Source organism: Pezoporus wallicus, unplaced genomic scaffold (genome assembly GCF_028554395.1).
Source record: "Pezoporus wallicus isolate ANWC-B61680 ecotype Strahan unplaced genomic scaffold, APGP_CSIRO_Pwel_v1 contig_7722, whole genome shotgun sequence".
NCBI lineage: Eukaryota > Metazoa > Chordata > Aves > Psittaciformes > Psittacidae > Pezoporus > Pezoporus wallicus.
In genome coordinates, this window is record NW_026635420.1 from 1449295 (window position 1) to 1469386 (window position 20092).

A 20092-nucleotide genomic window follows, 5' to 3' on the forward strand; every position below is an offset into this window, starting at 1 on the left:
CCGGCCTCCAGGTGGACATTGGTCACATCTCTCTCCATGCAGCCATCCAGCCAGTTCTTTACCCACGAGGTGATCAGTTTAGAGACAAGGATGTTAAAAGGGACGGTGTCAAACGTTTTACACAAGTCCAGGTAGAGAATGTCAATTGCTCTGCCCCTACCCATCAGTTCTGTAAATAATGGAATACTCAGTACCATACCAATACCATATGAGTACCATATGAAATTTTAGTACCAATCCTCGATGATCATAATAGACCTTACAAGGAGGGGGAGGGTGGAAATATCTTTTGCCAGTGTATATTTCCTAAAAAGACTGTGCTAAATTCAGGATCTCTGAAGGTCCTCATAGTCTTTAATTATGACTTAACAGGAAGATTTCTTTCAAAATATCTGTTTTTTTTGTTTCTTCCTTGAAATGTTTTGTCCATAAAATTCCTGGTTCTTCACAGAACTAGAATTCTACCTGATGGATGGATGATTATCAGTTAATATTTATTTGGACACCATTAACAGAAGCTCAGTAGGCAACATCCATATATAATTACCTGTCTCTTGGTAACTTCACTTCCCAGTGTTTGGGAGCTAAACAAACTGGCTGTTATCCAAGAAATGGATAAATTGTCCTGGATTCATATTTAGGATGCATGGAAACTGCCTGAATCCCTGATTGTGAAGTGAGACTAAAGAGTGGTCATAATTTATTATGGATCAAGTAACATTTTTAAAGAGCAAAGGCCAACATTACAACATTGTCATAGCAAATATTTTACATTAGTAGTCTTAGAGGAGTGGAAAATAAATACAATGGTTTACAAATTAAAACCACTGTTTTGTGCTTTACTGAATGTAATTACAAAATACCTGGATTGCCTTGATTTGCAAGGCAAACTCTATGTCAGTTTGCACTTCTTCTTGCTTATCATGTTCATCTTGGCTCCACCTGAAACACAGAAGCTAAATACAGCAGGAGTTTGGTTGCACCTTACTAAGTGCTATAGTACCACATTGGCTGGAGCAGCCTGCTGCTTCTGCATCTGTCAAGGAGAGCTGGAGGGAGTAGATGATGGTAGCAATTGGCCTGAGATATCATGAAATGAAATTGTCATACAGTCTAATAAGTGTCCTAGTTTTCCCAAGATCTGGATGGTGTGATTCCTCATTTTCTCAGCACAGTAAGACCGTGTATCTTTAATTTGTCTATCTCAGGAAATAGATATGTGTAACTTAGCAGAACTACTAAGAAGGAGAAAAATGACTGCTCCTGCTGAACCCAGGACAGTATCCACCCCTTATTCCGTACCATTCACGTCATGCTCAGATCCCACATTTTCAATATACCATCACTCTTATCTCAGTGCACTCTTACCCTAGTGCATGGACCAGTCCCTGTAAAGCTGCTGCGTCCATCTGGTCCGTGATGTCAGGCTCCGTCTCTTGTAACAGTCTTCCAGAGCAGGAGAAGCTGTGTGCAGTGTTCACACTCGTGAATAATCTGGGCAGTGGTGTCCATTGCTAAGTCCACCCCTCGATCATGAGTCCATCTCTATGTTGCATCTCTGCCCTGATGGCCTGAAGTGTCATGGGCCCACCAGGCTCAAAATAATTCACTGTCCCCTTCAGCAGTTTCTGCAGCTTGTTGCTGGGGACTCCATACAGCTGCCTTCCATCTCCGACGCTTCCAAAGCACTGGAGGGGCCCAGTGGACTAGATACTTGCCCATACTGTCCCACATGCCCTGCCACTCATGGCTGTCCAGCCTTGGAGAAAATCTCTTGGTCCTCCTATATCTTCGTCTAACCCTAGACAAGACCCAAACCCGACCCCGCTTAACTTTTGAGATCAGACAAAATGGTTGTGGTTAAAACACTGTGTGTCCCCCAACATGTTGATCCCCATCACAATCAGCAGGCAGGTCCCAAGGCCATTCAAAACCTTCAGAACTCTCAGTTGATGCTGCTGTACTTGTCACTGGGGCTGGTGTAGCTGCTGTGCTTGCCGGCTCTCCCACCACCAGCTTCTCTGAGTCCAGCTCTTCCTCCTCTGCCTTGCTGGGAAATGCTGCGTGGTCTCCTGCATCCTCCTGGGGCTCGGCGGGCGGCTTCCGGGGGATGCTCTCGGCCGTCGCGGGGCTCGGCTCCTCCGCGGGGCTCGGCTTCTCCGCCGCCTTCTCCCGCTGCTCTGCAGCCGCGTCCTTCCTCTCCTCGACCGCCCCGACCTCCTCCACCGGCAGCCGTCCCCTCGCGGCCTCCGGCCCGCTCCCGCTTGGTCCCCGGGGCCGCTCTCCCGGGCCGCTTCTGCTGCTGCCGGCTCCCGGGGCCGCTCCCGCTCGGCTCCCCGCGGCCTCACCAAGGCGGAGGCGAGGGCGAGGGCCAGGACGGTGAGGAGCAGGCGAACTGCCAGGTACAAGTCCACGGCCACGTCCATCCCGCCCTGCTGCTGGAGCCCGCCCGTATTACAAGCCATTGCCATAAAGCACAGTGAGACAAGAACCTTAGCCCAAGCCCCACACTTGATAAACACCAACACAGCAAATACCGGCTCTAAGTAAGTTACAACATTCTGAAACTGTGAGATCAAGAGGAACAACTCTGAGAGCCAATAAATCAGCATTGTGACGAGTGACTATTAATCTGGTCAGATCTGTCGTTATCTCAACCCCTCATGCTCCACTGGGCACCAAAAAGAACTGTCAAGGTTTAAACACAGCCAGACAGCTCGTTCACTCACTCCCCCCCTTCTTTCCCTCCCCCTACTCCCAGAGGGATGGAGAGGAGAATCGAAAAGAATGCAACTCCCATGGGTTGAGATAAGAACAGTTTAGTAACTAATGCACAACACAAATCACTGCTGCTACCACCAGTGATAATAATGATAAAGGAAATAACAAGGGAAGAGAACACAACACCTCAGCACAGCTGACCGATAACTCCCCCCGCCCCCCCCCCCCCCCCCCCCAGCCCGACCAAGCACCAACCGATACCTCCTCCAACCCCGCAGTGTACTAGTCCTTCTGGGTAACTCCCAGTTACCTCCTGGGCATGACGTGCTGTGGTATGGAATACCTCTTTGGTCAGTTTGGGTCAGGTGTCCTGTCCTGTCTCTGCTTCCTCTCAGCTTCCCCTCCTCCCTGGCAGAGCATGAGGCTCAGAAAGTCCTTGGTCAGACTAAAACATCGGTGTTATCAGCTCTGTTCTCAGGCCAAAAGTCAAAACACAGCGCTGCACCAGCTACTAAGAAGGAGAAAAATGACTGCTCCTGCTGAACCCAGGACAATCCATTAACCTGAACAGAGTTATTTCTGATTCACTAAGAGTGTGCCTTAGAAGGGAACATGTGTAAGCATCTGGATACTGGGCTTTTTCTTTGCAACATACGACTTGTGGAGTCCAGCAAGTACCACTTTGCTTTAGCATTCTGACATGAAATGAGCAATTACCTGAAAAATCTTGGTCTTGTCAGTCATCATTAGTCATTCCAGAGGTTCCCCATGGGAAAGCAAGTTGTGTGTGTAAAGGTTAGGAGGAAGAAATTCTTATGGTTGGGAACAACATGGAAAGGCAAACACAGAACTGTCACAAAAAGATGAAGCAGCCATGAAAGCAGGTTGCCCATTGAACTCATTTGAATGCAGGGGGGCAATGGCAACTTTCCCTGCTTATGTTTGCAACAGTACCTCATTAACTTCCTTCTCCCTTAGCCCAAGAATTACCCTCATGTTATGTATGTATATCTGTTAGATGCAGAACTGTGTAGAAGAATATACCACATTTTGTAAGTAACTGAGTATATGTCAAATATTTCATGTCTGAAGTACTCCAAAACTTACTCTGAAGAAGAGTGACCAGAATTCCTGTAGTCTGTTTAAATCAGAATGCAAACAAATCACTCTGATACTCCCTGATAAATTTTGTTTACTTTTATCATCATTCTCCCTACTACACATCATTGTTAAAAAAAAAAAAGAATAGTATCAGTCACTAGAAAGGTATGCATTTGCTTTTTGTAATCGTAACAAAGCTTATAGGGTGTGATCCAGAGACTTTTAGGTGTCTCAGCCTGGCAGGGTGACTCACTGAGCTGGAGTTAGGCTCCATTTTATTCAATGGACTGCCAAAAGGTTGTTCAAGAAAACTCACATGTTGACTGGGGAGCTTCACAGAAGTTAGGGTGCCCAGATAGAGGAGTATGTGTGAGACGAGGATACACATAAACGTTTTGATGCCTGTGCAGTGAGCAGGCCTTTTTTTTCTATGTAATGGCTTGCCAGTGTAAAATGTAAAAATGTTCTGAAAAATAAGGGTCAGGAATACCCGTGTACCCCTGTTTTGCTCTTTCTGTCCAGGAAGGCATCATTGGTGGAAAGTACCTCTGGTGGTACAGAAGTAGGTGGTACAAGGTAGATAACAGAGGAACAGATCCCTATGAGTTGGAATTAGAGTTGGAATTGGTCAGACGAAATTTAACCCACTTGTTAGTGAGCACCCTAGCTGATAGGCTATTATCTTCAGTGGGATTAGTGCCAGTCTTTTGAAGGACATTGATGAATGTACACTGGACTTACTACTTTAACTACAAGCTATTCAGGGTTCACACAGTGGTTCCTCCAACTGTACTAAAGTTATCTCCCAGGGACCTGAGAGCACCTAGGGACCTTTCCAATTCCATATAAACTTGCAAAAATACTTTACTGGCTTCCAGAACTAGGTGTTCATGGATGGGTGACTTTTTCCACACTTAACTCATGTTGGACTTGATCAATATTTAGCATTTCGGCAGTATTTAGGCTTTTAGAGTACAAAACTTAGCGGTGTCATTTGTATGGGTGAAGATGTTGCTGAATACCATGAAAATAGGAATTAGATTACATTCTGTATAAATGCTTTTCTTTCATTTTAAATTTTTTCCACACTGACAGTAAATTACTTAAGTGGTAAAAGACAATTCTTACATTATTTTAATAACTAAATAAATTGACAGACATATGAAGGAATTATTGTGCTTCTATTCTTCTTTATGGTTAAAAAAGTAAAGGCAATAAATATCTTTTATTGCTATTCTCGTTTTCTTTGAACCTTCTTTCAAAAGGCTTTTTAAGGCGTAAGTATGAATGTTAAGTTAGCTATCCGTGACTGACCAACCAGTGTTGTTTATGGCAGAATTTCACAAGCTGCACCTCTGTAAAGCAGCATGCAGGCACTGCCTGAGGAGCCCTCACTGAGAGATGTTCCTACTCCAGCATTAGCAGAAGTGAAAACTAAACTTTGGAAGCCTGGCCTAGGGTGAATATTGTTCCACATTGTCAGCTACTGCAGCTGTGGCTTGGCTGTGGTTAACTGAATGGTTTGCTCAAGAAACTGGGGTGAAAAATTCTTTGGCTAACATGATTTGAATGCAAGAAATTTTATAATGAAGAAGCCATTCATCTGTGTAGTTGCTACCTCTCCCTGCACTTAATGTTTTTTTTTTGTGTGTTTTATTATTTGCCCCCCTCCTTTTTTTTTTCTTTTGTATTATTTCTTCCTACTTATGATTAGAATTTTTATCAGTAACTAGATATATGGAAATGCCCAGAGTTTCCAGTGTTTGGTTTATTTAGCAATGCGGTATTCCCCTTGCTGCTTTCTTTTAAGGAATTAGCTGAGCATTAACCAGCATCATTGAATATCTTTGATAATATACTGTGAAAAAAGAAGCTAAAGCACTCATTCATAAGCCTTTGCCAACACTTGAGATCGTAAGTGAAGAACATAAATGAAAAACACACTAGATCAGTAGCTAAGCCTCTAAAATGCTGTTAACTGAAATTATAGATTGTGACTTATACGCAATAGTAAAAATCATTTACAGAATGATCAAAAATTGTATACTTGAAATCTTTAATTTGGAATATCTTTTCCAGTCTATTCATTATTTTTTCCCTTTCACAAAAGCAACTTTCAAATTCAGTACTTAAGAGATTTCAGAAGGCAAAAACAACTGAGTAATTTTTGAGCTCAAGGTGGGAAGAGGCCCCTTGGTGTACAGGTCTGCCTCCTGTCTGCTATATATCTTCAGTTTAATGCTGGTAGATGATGTGTGATTAAATCCTGTGGCCAGCTTTGAAAATCCCATTTTAGCTTAAAAGTAATTATATATGGAAATAAGTGAGGAGTGCTGTGTGGGTAGCATTTATGCTTAGTAAAGTATAAAACTGGGATCTGTATTTACAAAGCTGTTGTTTAAGGTTTGCTTTTGTTCTGTCCATGATTTAATTCAGTCCATTCAAGTTCTGCTCAAACAGCAGGTTTGGTCATTAGTAAATAACACAAAAATTGCTTAGCTCTTTGATCTATACAGTCCTGACATAAAATGTGCCTGTAGGCATGTGTAATATAAATATTTTGTAAGTGCAAATAATTAAAAGATTTTAGATAATAGGCGTGTTGAAACTAGCAGTATTTTGCAGATTTTCAGTTCCTGTTGGATGACATACAGAACAAATAAGCAAAAAGAACCTCAAATAATCTCAAAATTTACAAAGCATTTGTTTTTAATAGCAGTTATAAAAATTACTGTGCTTTTAAATCACTATCTACATAGGGGAAAAAAAGTGTATTCTTACTGATTTGGATAATTACAAAATGTGTAGTGATTTCAAGCTTCATGATTTTAAGTTTCATGGGTTTTCTTTAGATCCAGAACTGTGAAGACTGACAAGATGTGTCTTAGTTCTGGTTTTATTTGGAGTGTAGTGCTGGTTTTATTCATATTATTCAGTTGATCTGGCAAAAAAAAAAAACACATTTTTCCAGCTCTGTTAGTTTTTTGATTATTAGGCTTTTAGGTTGAATATCATTCTATGACAGTGACACAAGTCAGTGAACAAATCCATATTCCGTTATTATTCAATATTGAGGAACCCAACAAAGAAATTGGGGATTTCTGTCATGGGCTCCATCTCCAAAGAACATATCAGGGAAACATCCTGTTAGTGAGTGTAACTGCTAGTGTACTGTGTAACATTGAAGGTAGAACTACTCTTTTTTCAGTTCTTGAAAGCATTATAGTTAGTCTATTTTGGAGCTGGTTGTCATTAACTTCTTGCCTTTTTTTAAATAACAATTTCATTTAAAAAATTGCAATGAGGAAGTAGTCTGTTAACTTGAGGTCCCCTTTGGTTTTGGAACTTATGTGAGGCAAGGGAGATGTGTCTCTGACCACCTAAAGCTAGTTCTTTGAGCTCAACTTTGAGCACTTATATACTGCAAGGAGCTCTCAAAAATCTTTTCAGAGACTAGTAGCATCTTTATTGTGTCTCCCCAGAGCTTGAATTGTTCATATAACTGCAGAGCTTTGTAAAGCATAAGACACAGAGGTTTTGTAAGGAAAACTAAGTACCTAACTTCAAGTTAAGTACTTATTCTCAATTCTTCACAATGATTATTTGTACAGATATTAAAAGTATTTCTAAATGCTACTTATGTTGAAGCAAGAGGCATTTTAAGAAGATATCCTGTGTATTAAATGTCTACCTTGCTTGGAATGTTTTCAGTTTCTTTGCATGAAAGAAATCTATCCATCTGCATGATCCTGTGGTGTCTGAGGGTACAGTTCAAGGAAAGCTGAGCTCAGGCTCCTCTGAAATAAGCAGTCCTGTCTTGTCCCATCTGTAATGTTTCTGCTGTCTCAGTTACCTAGATCAGAAAATTAGCCTGATCAAAAAGCCTGAAAAAATGGCACAGGGAAAAAAAAAAAGGAAGTTGCCCGCCTGCAACAGCTGGTTAAACGATCTCACCAGTGCCGTTGCAAGAGGTAGCAGGGGAGGCTGAATTGTTTCTTCCAGCAAAAGCCCACACTGGTTCTACCTAAATCATAGAATCATAGACTGGCTTGTGTTGGGAAGGAGCTTAAAGATCAACACACCCTACCACAGGCAGGGACAACTTCCACTAGACCAAGCTGCCTGAAGCCCCATCCAACCTGGCCTTGAACACTGCCAGGGATGGGGCAGCCACAGCTTCTCTGGGAAACCTGTGCAGTGCCTCATGAGCCCAATAGTGAAGAATTTCTTCATAATATCCAACATAAATCCACCCTCTCTCAGTTCAAAGCCATTAGCCCTTGTCCTGTAACTACATGTCCTTGTAAAAAGTCCCTCTCTGTGGGCGACATGAGTCAGAAAGCCATATTCTAAGAAAGCAAATGACCAGTTTTACTTGAGATATAAAATGAATGGGTTTTAAGAGCTACAAGAGGTTTACTTGTCATGTAACAGCTCTAGGTAAAGTGCCTGGCACTGTTCCATCATGTTTATGCAACTCGTGAGCAATCTTTATCATCATACTTCCTTAGCCCCTCTAGGTTAGTGTAATGGTAATCTTTTAAATCTGTGATTTTCTCTCTCTGCTTTCCTAGAGAGCTTTATGTTTGATGCACTTTGGTGCTAAGTTGAAAGGCTGGGTAGCGTTTGAAGGTAAGGCTGGAGAAAGGAGCTCTCTACCTGTAGATGGGGCTGAGATGCATCTGGATTTGTGCAAAAACAAATTCTGGTCTCAGTCCTGCCCTCATGGAAGCTCAGGAGCCTGCACAGGCAAATTCCATACTTGCAGTTAAGTGTACACCATCATCAGCTCTTCCTGACAGCTTCATTCAGCTGGCACAAAAAGCTTCACAACCCGAGGCAACTTTTGATTATCCATAACTTAAATGCTTTAACATTCTGGAAATTAAGATCTGCAGCTTAAACTTGGCATGGGGCTCTGTGGGAAACCAGTGAAGCACAAGGAACAACAGAAGGCGAGGAAGTTCAGGCAGCGTAGCCAAGTAGACACCCAGGTGCATCATGGCTAGTTATCTGGTGCTCTTCTGGCAGAGTCTTACAAGCCTGTGTGAGTACAGTGCATTGCAGTTCCAAATAGGTTTTAGGAGGGGAATATAATGCCAAAGCTAAGCTGCCACTCCTAAGAGGCCAAGGCACGTCACTTAGAGAAAATATATCGTATTGCTGCTTGAGATGTCAGTATTTGGGCAGAGTCCAGTTGTGGTTTTGCTTGCAGTTTAAGTACCAAAATGTAATGGCTGCGATTATGAACTGTGTCTTTTTATCTTGCTATGGTCAGGTATCATTTTGTTCCTTATCAACCATTATCACATTAGAAGCACAAGTTTATCAAATACCTTATCAGGTGGATGGCAAGTGTTTAATTAGCTTTATGGTGATGATGAAGAGTATTGGAAAGTTGGTCTCTTCCTCTTCTTTGGTATCTGTAGATGTCACAGAAACTCACCTAAGTAGGATCCTGCACGAGTAATCTCATACCTCAATACCAGGTTTTCCATTATTACTCTAAGGGTACCCATTTCAGGTTTTCCATTATTACTCTAAAGGTATTTGCTTCCAGAAAAGATCAGATAAGTGCATTTCTGTGGATTCCTGCCAAGAAGATTATATAATAGTGGTACAAGTACATTCTCATGAAAGATGAAGAGTATTGTTGCACCTAGAGTTCCTATATGAAAAGCATTACTGCTATCTGTTGTTACTTCACATTGGAGATTGCTTACTTGGGGTTTCTTGTTTCTCTTTGTGTTTGTTTGTTGGTTTGATTTTGTTATTTGTTTGGTTTTTTTTTACTAAATAGACTTGGATTATCACTTGCTTTTGTCTTCAACTGCTCCTACTTAATCCTCTTGTCAAAGCCCAGAGTTCCTGCGGGAATCCAGTGACAGATGATGTGAATGACATTACAAAATTGGTAAGTAGCTTTTATTTAAAATTATTCTTTATGTTAAATAATAATTAGTGACTAATGTTACTTGTATTTTTAAGCAAAGTTAGAAAATCTGTATTAGAACCAGGGCAATATTAAAAAAAAAAATCGATGTCTATCCCATGATCAAAATCAAAACCTTTATTGCAGAGACTGGCGAATAGTGTCAGAGTTCATTAAAGAGATGATCTTCTTGACCAAGGTAGAGTCTATATACGTATGTGTTTTCCTCCCTCCAAACTTCCATACAAATTGTCAAAAGTCTTGATTTCATCAAACGTTGTCTGGGATTAGATTGATTCCCATGCAGATGAAAGATTATTGTCTTTGTGTTACTGATTTGCACGGAGCAGACTGGCGGCAAACGCATCTGAAATGAACCAGAAGTTTTTACCTTTGGTATATAGGAAATTTGTGCCTTATATCAAAATAGAAAGATACTAGACATCATAGTAGCAATCAAGGGAATAACAATTGAACAGCACTTATAGTCTTTAGGTGTGAGTGGGCTACACTCATTATGTGTTTCTTTCTCTACTTGCTGTACCTAGAAGTTTAAGTCTGAAGGACTCATATAGGCTTCATATAGGAAGAACTGAATTCATTTAAGTACATTTTAATTTTTACTTAATTGAAAACTGCTTTAACCTGAAAAACTGTATCTCCTTGTGTGAAGTCGTTATTTACCTCCACTGAAGTCAGTGATTATGCTAACTTGCAGCAGCAAAGGATCTAACACAAAAGTTTTTAAGAAATAATATATACTGAACACTTAAAAAGTATACCTTCATCTAAAAGTATATACAGGTATATTCAATATGTGCAAGTATATCTGCATCTACTTCAGCTGAGAAGTGTGGTTTCTTTATGGAAAAACAGTTGCAATACCAGAATTCATACTACCAAATACATAATTTGAAGTTTCTTGCATTTGCTGCCAGTGCAGTGTTCTCAACTTGTTTTCTTTGGGCATGGTTATACACATTGCTGTATAGTATAAATCTCCGGGGGTTCTCTATATTCCTACTCAAATACTTAGTGCTTTACATTAGTCCCCGGAGGCAGAATTCTGAACTATTGGCATGTTTATTCAAGATAATATTTAATTTCTTGAAAGAGTATTAAGCTTTGATTTAAACCTGTTGAAAGCATGACAGAACAAAAGAACTCTTGTGAGGGCTGATGGAATTGTTTAATATAACACTAGCAATAAGTTTTTGTCAGTTATGTGTCCTTAGAACAAATGCTTTACCTTTCCCTTTAGTACAGTTTAAACTTCAAGAATGTGTAAATACAGATGACAAAAATTTGCAGTTTGAGTAATCACACTTTGCTTTTGAGATAAATTAGGAAAGAAACCTTTCAATATTATGTTCCTTCATCTTCCTCCAGACTGGTCCAGCAACTGCAGTTCTTGCACATAGTCCTTGCAGCACTATGTTTCCATACCCACACTCTCCTCCACATCCCCTCTTAGTTCCCTCCCATGCTCCCTAGCATGATGCCTACCTACCGAAGCAATTTTTTGAGCGCTTGCTGGATTTATATCCCCTTTTGCTTGGGCTGCTGACTTGGCCGGAAGGACTTTGTGTGGCAACTGCTTGGTGTATGTGCTGCTTTTCCTCATAAAAAAAAACCTCTGCCAAGTGTCCAGGTTGTACTGTGTTTCTGCTGCCAAACCTGAGCAGAGTGGTGTAGGGCTGAGCTCCTCCAGCCACTGCTCAGTATGGATGCTGTACAGTCTTTCTCCTGATTTGCACTCATACCTTTCAGATCTCTCTACCAAATGCAAAATTTGGATAAAGTCAACTAGCAAGTTCAAAAATATTTTGAGTTGGAGAAATAGCAGAGAGGTGCAGATAATATAAAGCCCATATACCTGGATTCTCTCTGCTTTGAGCTGTGCATCTGAGAATGTTTTTAGGAAAGTCTGTATCCCTGTCTTGCCTGTGTGTTATTATTTGCAGAAATAATTTCTATAAAACCACTTGAGAATTAAAAAGAATACCATGGAAATAAGTTTAGTGCCTTCCATTTACTGTGAGAACCCTCGGGTTATATTAAACTGACTGTATTGCAAATTGGTCTTTCTCTTTTGAAATGCTGTACCATTACAAAAACTAATAATAAAAAAGGTTCAAAGTACTTTTAAAACAAAGTATCATCAGCTGACTGAATACAAGGGTGAAATTCACAGAGAATATTGACTGATCACATTGCTAAAAAGTATATTTTTTAATGCTATAGGGAGCAGTAGTACATATAGGGACTCCAGTATGATACTACTTGAAAATATAGCTCAACTCTCTTAAATTACTATAGAAGTTTTTCTGCTACTTTTGCTTTTTGGAAACAAAATATGCTAATTGAATTAAGGAATGACATTCTGATGACATGCAATGTCAGAATTAAATACAACACACATAAGTGGTTGGGTTCTTTATTGATCCTACTGGCCTTCAAAAATTTTATTTCTCTGCTGATCCAAACAGTTTGTGCCAGTAGGACATAATGTCTTTAATAAATGTCCTCCCCTTTCACACTGAGAACAAATTGTAATGTTGAGGGTTTTGCAGAAGTCAGTGTTACTCATACAGTTATTGCCTATAGTTTTTGTGATGTTACCCACAAGCTCTGTTGTGCTACCTGAGAGTAGTATGACAGTTATTTCTAAAGGCTTTATTCTTGGCCACACTGTCATGTTCTTTTAAACCCTTTTGTTCACAGTCATGAGTATAGTCCCTTATCTGTGTGCAATAACTAGCTGTTCAGCTGTACTACACAACCCATCATTTAACTTAGGATATTGGCACCTCTTCCTCCTGTCTCATCACAAATGCTCAGACATCAGTTTAGATTCAGTATGGCCTGAATCCTCCACTGAGGCAAATTATGATCTCTTTATCTCCCCAAAATGTTAGTCTTCCCTGGGCCTTTTCTCCCTGTAAAGTTATGTCACTATCTGTCTTCAGCCATTAAGGTCTATAACAAAGGTGTCCATTTTGGCTCTTGATGCTTAACAGACCCTTGTAAGCTCACTCTTAAAACCTCCATTGTTTTTCCTGTCATGACAGGAAAAATCACTTTTATATCTGTCTATATAAATTCACTTTTCTTCCAAATTCTTGGTAGTTAAAATCCAGTCCACTGAAAAAATTTTTTTCTGGCTTCAACTTCTAGAATTTTGTCCTTCTGTCTGTTAATTTGTTGCTCTGACCCTGTATCTTCTACTTACTTCCTTCAAGCTCTTCCTCCTTTGTTTCATTATCAATGACAAGCTTCTTGGTTTTGTCTTCAAAGGCACTATTATCACTGTCTGTGATGTCTTAACACATAGTGAGTTTGCCCTCTTGTCCTAACTTCTCCTCATTGTTTCCATAGTATCTGTTAATGCTGTTTGTGGCTGCAGGAAGGATGCTCCTTGATGAACTCCAGGCAGATTTTAATGCTCTTACTATCTCATGCTAAAATTCTTTGCAGCATGAATCCATGTCCCTACTCTTTCTTTTTCCTACTCGTTCTTCCCTACCTCTGCTGAAGTTCACCTACCGCTTGCAAAACAGTGCTAGAATTACCTACCAAACTCTTTTGCATGTAGCTTGATTCAACCTAGCCTTCACTTATTTGTTCCTGGGCTTCTTCTTCCAAGTACTGTGAACTCCCTATATCACTGGTAAAAAAACCCTGAGCATTGCTGTGGCTGTGTTCTGCTGGACTGTATTGTATTCGAGGAAGATGAGAAAAAAATGCGTCAGTCAACACTTTCTGTGAAGACAGATCATAGATGTCAACTTAAGCCTAAACTATCAGTGAATAAATAAGGCATGCTGTGCAGTGCTTGAAAATGTGGGTCATTTGCCTAATCAACTTTGTGTTGAATAGTAAATTGAGGACAGATGTACAAGCGTAACTTGTTTTCAGTGGTGTTAATCTGGATTTTCACTAGCATCATCCTAGTCTCATACCAGAAGCCAGAATTGGAAAGAAAGAGCAGATTCAATAACAATAAGGTTTGTGAGCCCTCAGACCTAAGTACACTGGACTGTTCATACAGAAAAATAACTTTTTTGTATTATCTGTAAGATTAAAATTTATTCAAGTCTTTATAATTTAATTTTGTCATGTGAAGAATGTGTCCTAAATAAAATGATTTGAAGAAGCAAAGAACAATTGAACAATCTTTTTTTTTTTTTTGGGGGGGGGGTGTTTTTTAATAGTGAGAACTTTAAAAGAGCAAAATTCCATGCCAATAGAGAATGAAAGTATTTAGAGATTATTCACCCTGCATTACTAATCACTTGAACTCCTGCTTCTTTTTTTAATGAAGATATCTGGAGGGAAGCACATTACTTGATGAAAAAATGTTCTGTATTATGAAACTGTAATTGCAGCACCTGTCAATAAAACCTGTCCCCATTGTTCTTTTCAGCACAGTAAATCAGCAGAAAGCTGCATTACTGTAATTATGACTGATTTTGCATAAGAATTAGGAATCTATTGTATATACATTTGTTAAATATGATCAAACCCACATATAAGTAGAATTTTCACTGAACATAGAAGTAGAATATTCACTGAGCTGTTCAGTATGTATCTACATATTTCAGTTTCATCCATTAACAAAATCTAAGATACCTCTTCTCCCATGATCTACTTCTCTAAAGCCATTTTTTTTCTTCTGGATGTTGGATGCCCAAACAATTGTCAGTATTTACCAACCAGGTTGCTTGCTCAAGACATGCAGTTTCAAACACTTTGCCTTCACTTTGCATCTTTGCTGTAAATGTGTAGTTTACACTCTCTGCAACATTTTATTTTTATTTTTTAATGGATCTAACTCTCAAAACTGAAGGGTTTATAAAAAACAGTCCAGTGTTGTTATCCTGCAAATGATCTGCCACTATGGCTGTAAGAAGTGTGAACGGAAATTGTTAACATGTTGTCTTAAGCCAAACGATGAGGATTTTATTAACTGCTTCATTAGCAAATGAGATGAGAGTGGATTGTGAGATGATGGACAGAAAGTGGAAGCTCCTGAGGAAAAGCCAAGGATGCAAAGAAGGGAGATGCAGAGGTATTAAAGAGTAAGAAAATAAGAATCACAAAGAGAGAAGTGGGAGGTGGAAATGGTAGCCAAAATGAAAGTGTGGGTTTTCCCATCATATGCCTAAGAGTAAATAAGATATCACTGATTTTTACTTTTAGCAACTTACTTTATCCTTGATCTGTTTAAAAAAAATAATATCTGTGCTTGTTTCCTTAAAATTTTTATAATAGTCACAATAAAGAGAATTCCCAAGAGTGGTTGCTCTCGTTTCAAAGTGCTTGACTGCAGAGATAGGTCATCTCTTTTATGTTTTGCTCTTCCAATGAAAGACTACCCTACAGAATCCAAATAGCTTTTACAACATCCCTCTTCTTTCCTTATGTGACCATGAACATACTTCGAAAGTATATTTGGGTTATGCAATGTTAACAGTGCTGTATTAAATATTCAGACCTCTGTATATATGTTGTATTTCCCAGTCTAAGATTTTGTTACAACTGGAAATACAGCACTTAATGTTAGTTTTATATGGATTTAAAAACATTCCCTGTTCTTCACCTCTTCTCAGAGCCTGGTATGCTTTCTACAACCACACCTCCCCCCCCCCCATTAAATCAGAGAAACTTTTTGTGGCATTTTAATTGCAATGCAGGGTTCTTTTAGCTCTATACATTACTTTCCAAGATTATCAGTTGACATTCTCTATAATCATCAGAACTGTTACTTTTGTCTAAACCAAGGCAAGACCTGCAAGTAGGTGTTTCGTTGCCCCCAGATTTGTCACTGTACTTAAGATGTTGATTACAGGAATCAAAAAGGCCATTCCAGGACTCAGGGAGTTTCACAGGATGGTCCCTTTCCATTCCACTTCACTCAGGCAACTCAGAGCCCTCTTCTCATCTGCTTCTTGCTGGGAGCTGCAGCAGTCAGGCCCCCACGCTGAGTGTGAGGATGCAGTCTTTTCATTCCTTTCAGGATCTTTTCAGCAGTTGAAAATCAAGTGGTTAGTTTTGGATCATAGTCTTAGGAGGTTGGAGCTAGATGATCTTAAAGTCCTTTCCAACCCTAACTATTCTGTGATTCTATGAAATTTCAAGATTAATTTCAGGAAAGCAAGAGAATATAAAATGCAGAGATTTAGTACAAACATATCCTTAAGCCTTACTCTACCCTGTTTTCTTTGTGTGAGTTGGGAAGTCCAACTGGGAGACAAATATAACTCCCTCTCTTTGACTGAGCTCCATCGTTTACCATCAGCAAAGCATCTGGCATGTGGAGCTTAATCAATAAAACTTTAACAAGTTGTTTCATCTTGAGGCAGGACATATATTTTTTGTTTGACACCCTCCCCCCCAGTGGTCTTCATTTTTAGTAGTAAATTCAAAAATATCTTTTCTGATTCACAGTCTGTCAAGGAGAAAAATGACTGGGGCTGAGATGTATTCTCTGGCTTTGTCTGAGAAGCTGTAAGTGCTCTTGGACAGTTACGTTTTTTTAACTGTGCGTGAAAAGTGCTTGACAGGCTCTGATGCTGGTAAAGTAGATTGTATACATAATGCATATCAGTTCTTGTAGTGTTCATTGATTTGGAACAAATTTAATCTTCCAGTGGCCTTTCTTAAAGAACAGTACTTTTTGCTGACATTGCTAAATATTGAATTCCTATAGAGTATGGGAATCTTTGCACATAAAGTACCATCTTCACTATCTTTGCTGCTTGAAGTGCTGCTAATCCTACCTCTCCGGGCACGCAAAGGTAGCTGGAAAAGAATGATTACTTATTAATGTGTCGTGATGTCAAGATGCTCTTTAGAAGAAGGAAAAATACATAAAAACCTGTGGATGAGAATTTAGAATGGATCAGGTGCTCTAAAGAAAGAACAAATGCAATACTGCAACATTTTCCAGTATTTATAGCATCTTGAATCAACTCCCCCGAATTCCAGGTAAATGGAAATTGATACAAAGAATTTTAATGGCACCTGTGCTACTGCTGCTTTGGGAATACGTAGGTCTAAAAATAAAAAATAAATTTGATCCATGAAAAGGAATTTACCAGGGTCAGTTGTATAAAATTGCTTTTTAAAGCTGGAGGAGAAAGCTAGATGTCATTGAACTGAAAGATTGTGGCTCAGCCCGTGGTGTAAACAAAAAAATGTTTGGAATTCACTAGTGACTGTACATAAGTATTGTCCTTGATCATTTCCAGAACCATAGCATTTTGAAATTGCTGTATTAATTTTTAATTGAAACTAATTTTCAATTGACAAATAAAACATTCTGTTGTGACAAACAAAATGCTACCTAAAAAAATGCACAGGAAAAAAGAAATTCATGTGCTGGTTGCTATAGCAGCAGAATCAAAAGCAGCCATGACAGGATGATCTTTAACCTGAAGAAGTAGAAATGCTTTGCTGAACAAAGTATAGATTCTGGTTCACCAAAGGAATTATTTATGTGCTTATTGTCTTTTGACTAAATGGATTACAAACCAGGATGAAAATATCAATTGTAGTTTTCACTGATACAGAAGAAAATAGATTTGCTGTATCACTGGGCATCATAGTATTGGTAAACCTTCTGAAAAAAGTACTTCAAGAGATTGCAGATTGTGGCAGCATCTCTCTCTTCATCTCCCTGCTCAGCACATTCACCAGGCTAATAAACACATCTCATGGTAGTGTTGGATTCCATTTGTAGCATTTTGTGCTGTATAATTCAGTGAGAGCCCTTCCACTCCTTATCCTTGCTTCAGCACACCCCATACTCACCCACATCTGCAAAGCTGCACTCATCTTACGTGTGTAGAAGCCCTCCTTTGCCCCAGCACATTGCTATGATATAATTGTATTGCTCATCATTAGTAAGAAGCACAGCTTCAAAGTTAAAGTTGTGCTCAAGTGTTTTCTGACCTGGTACATAACCGAGCACAAAGCAGGTAAGTATTTCTTTAGATGCAAGTGCTTGCTGAAGTTGGAAATTATTTGAAGGAAAAAGGCTTAGAGACTATCCGGCCCTTTACAGTTTGGAGTGGTTGAAGTTATGTAGAAATTGTCATGTAAACATTCAAGACACGCCATTAAAAGATGAAAATGCAGTGGAGTTTCTGCAGTAGTGAATAACCTCAGATCACTTCTCCTCACCACCTTACTGACTTTTATTTTGCTGGGAATTCTTAGCATTGAACATGATCAGATAGCTTTTGGGAATGTTACAGAGGTGTGGAAAGATGCTTCACTTGTGAGCAAATAAGTCAGTAGCATTTTGAAAGGAAATTGAGTATGTAAGCTTTTGCACCTGGTAGGTTCTGGAAATGTGTGTCGCATATTTCATTGAATACTGTGATGAAATTAAGACTTACTTCGTGTAGTCAGTAATAACTTTTTTATTAACTGTTTATTGTAGGTTGGAAATCTCCCAAATGATTATATGATAACCCTTAAATATGTCCCGAAGATGGATAGTCTGGTATGTACAACCACTCTAAGTTAATGCCAATAAAATAGCCCACTGGAACCAGTGATAGCTGTAATATTTTGTACGTAGTCCTATGGCTTAGTAGGTTACAGTTAAATAATGGTTATTTCACTTTACATACACTTCACAAATACTCATTTAAAAGAAATGTAGAGAGATTCCTGCAGTCGCTTAAAACCTTTTTAATTACAGGTATCTTAGAAAAATATTTCTTCATGCTGAATTTTTTAACACTTTTTTTTTCCTGGAAAATTTCAAGTTATGATGTCACTTCATCGTGTCAACTGAAAATTGTTTTCCTAAAGAAGTAGTTTCTTTCTAAGTGTGCTTTTGAACACGCTGCAGTGGAACATTCAGCCACTGGAAGTGCCATTAAAGAATAACAAATACTGAGTAGCCAATAAAGAGAACCCGAAATTCAGCAAATGGTAGTCTCGATAACTAAAGACTGGTAGAAACTAAGGACATTTCATTCAAACATGCTTTGTGTTATTCTTTCTATATAATCCCATATACATAGTGATACTTTCAAATAAGCATTATATACTCTCTTTAAAAAATTGTAATGTTTTGTATTAAAAACATTTTCGTATCATCTTGTTGCCTATTCTGCTAAAACTTTTCATGCTATATTGTACTATAGTACTAAGGAAGGAAAAAAAAAAGTAGGAAAAGGACTAGTTTGTCAAACTGAACAATATTGTGCCTGTCTTCTTGAGAATGAATCATTGTACACATGCATCAGTGATTGGAAATTATCTGGTAGATGTAAGAAGCTGGGTTTGTGTATGCACAAAGTTTTCGTTATGAAAATCCAATTTGTGTGTGATATGCATAAAACCGCATTCTATCCTCCAACATTGTAGCAAATCTAGCAAAAGTCCTTATTGATACTGGAGAACAATACTAGAAGAAGCATTCTCTCAGTCCTGAATAAAGATGGCTGGAGGAAAAGAAGGCTGTGAGATTGTCAGGGCCCTGAGCTATGATGTTACAAAGTATTATGACAGATCTGGCAGTGTTTTTGAGTTTTATTGGAAGCTTGAGGCTTTTACTAAAACTAGAGTACTTTAGAAAACCCAGTTTAAACTTGATTACTTAGACATAAAAACTGCAGAACAAATGCCATGGAAGTCAGATACTAGAGCCTATGTAATATAATTAAAGCTAATGGAAAAAAATTCAGTTCCTGAAAATAGCCAATATCCGGAGAATAGGGAAGTAAGACTGGCTGCCACCATCCACTGGCTGTGGTGCTTTTTAAAATTCAGTGGTTTTGGTGCCTGATGCGATGAGATTTATGGCTGTGGAGGACACCTGTATCCTGAGTGCTGGTCCCTATCCTCCAGGATGAGCTTGGCAGCTAATGGGTGAGAGCTGGGCTGGATTGGGGCTGTTCCCTCTGGTGCACTTCTAGGGAGGCTGGTGCTGAAGATGAATACGGCCAAGGAGCCTGCTTCAGCGATGATTCCTAGTCATTCTCACTGCTTAACTCTTACTTTGCTCCATGGCTCAGTTTTGGCTGCCAGCACACAGTTTCTCTTCTATAGTTTATATGCCATGTCATCTCGCTGCATCATATCCAGAAATTTAGATCCAGTTTATGTTTACAATGAGCAGCCAAGAAATAAATAGGAAGAAGTTCAGAGCTGGGATTTCCATATTGCCTTTGTTCAAATGCCACTTTCAGTGATGGTGATGGAAGGTGTAGCTCTTGGCCACATGCCTTCACATGAGGCAGTATTCAGTGGTATTCACATCCCACTTTGCCAAATTCCTCTCTGGGGATTTCAGGTGGTTTTACACATAACAGAGCA

General features: G+C 39.3%; 1 protein-coding gene across 2 annotated transcripts in view; it reads left to right on the forward strand.

Moving 5' to 3' along the window:
- KITLG (KIT ligand) overlaps positions 1 to 20092 on the forward strand; it is a 55851-nt gene that overhangs the window by 18949 nt on the left and 16810 nt on the right. For both annotated transcript variants that reach the window (XM_057423846.1, XM_057423836.1), the window contains exons 2-3: positions 9623 to 9736; positions 18204 to 18266. In XM_057423846.1, the coding sequence (XP_057279829.1) occupies positions 9623 to 9736; positions 18204 to 18266 (177 nt within the window). The remainder of the gene's footprint in view (positions 1 to 9622; positions 9737 to 18203; positions 18267 to 20092) is intronic.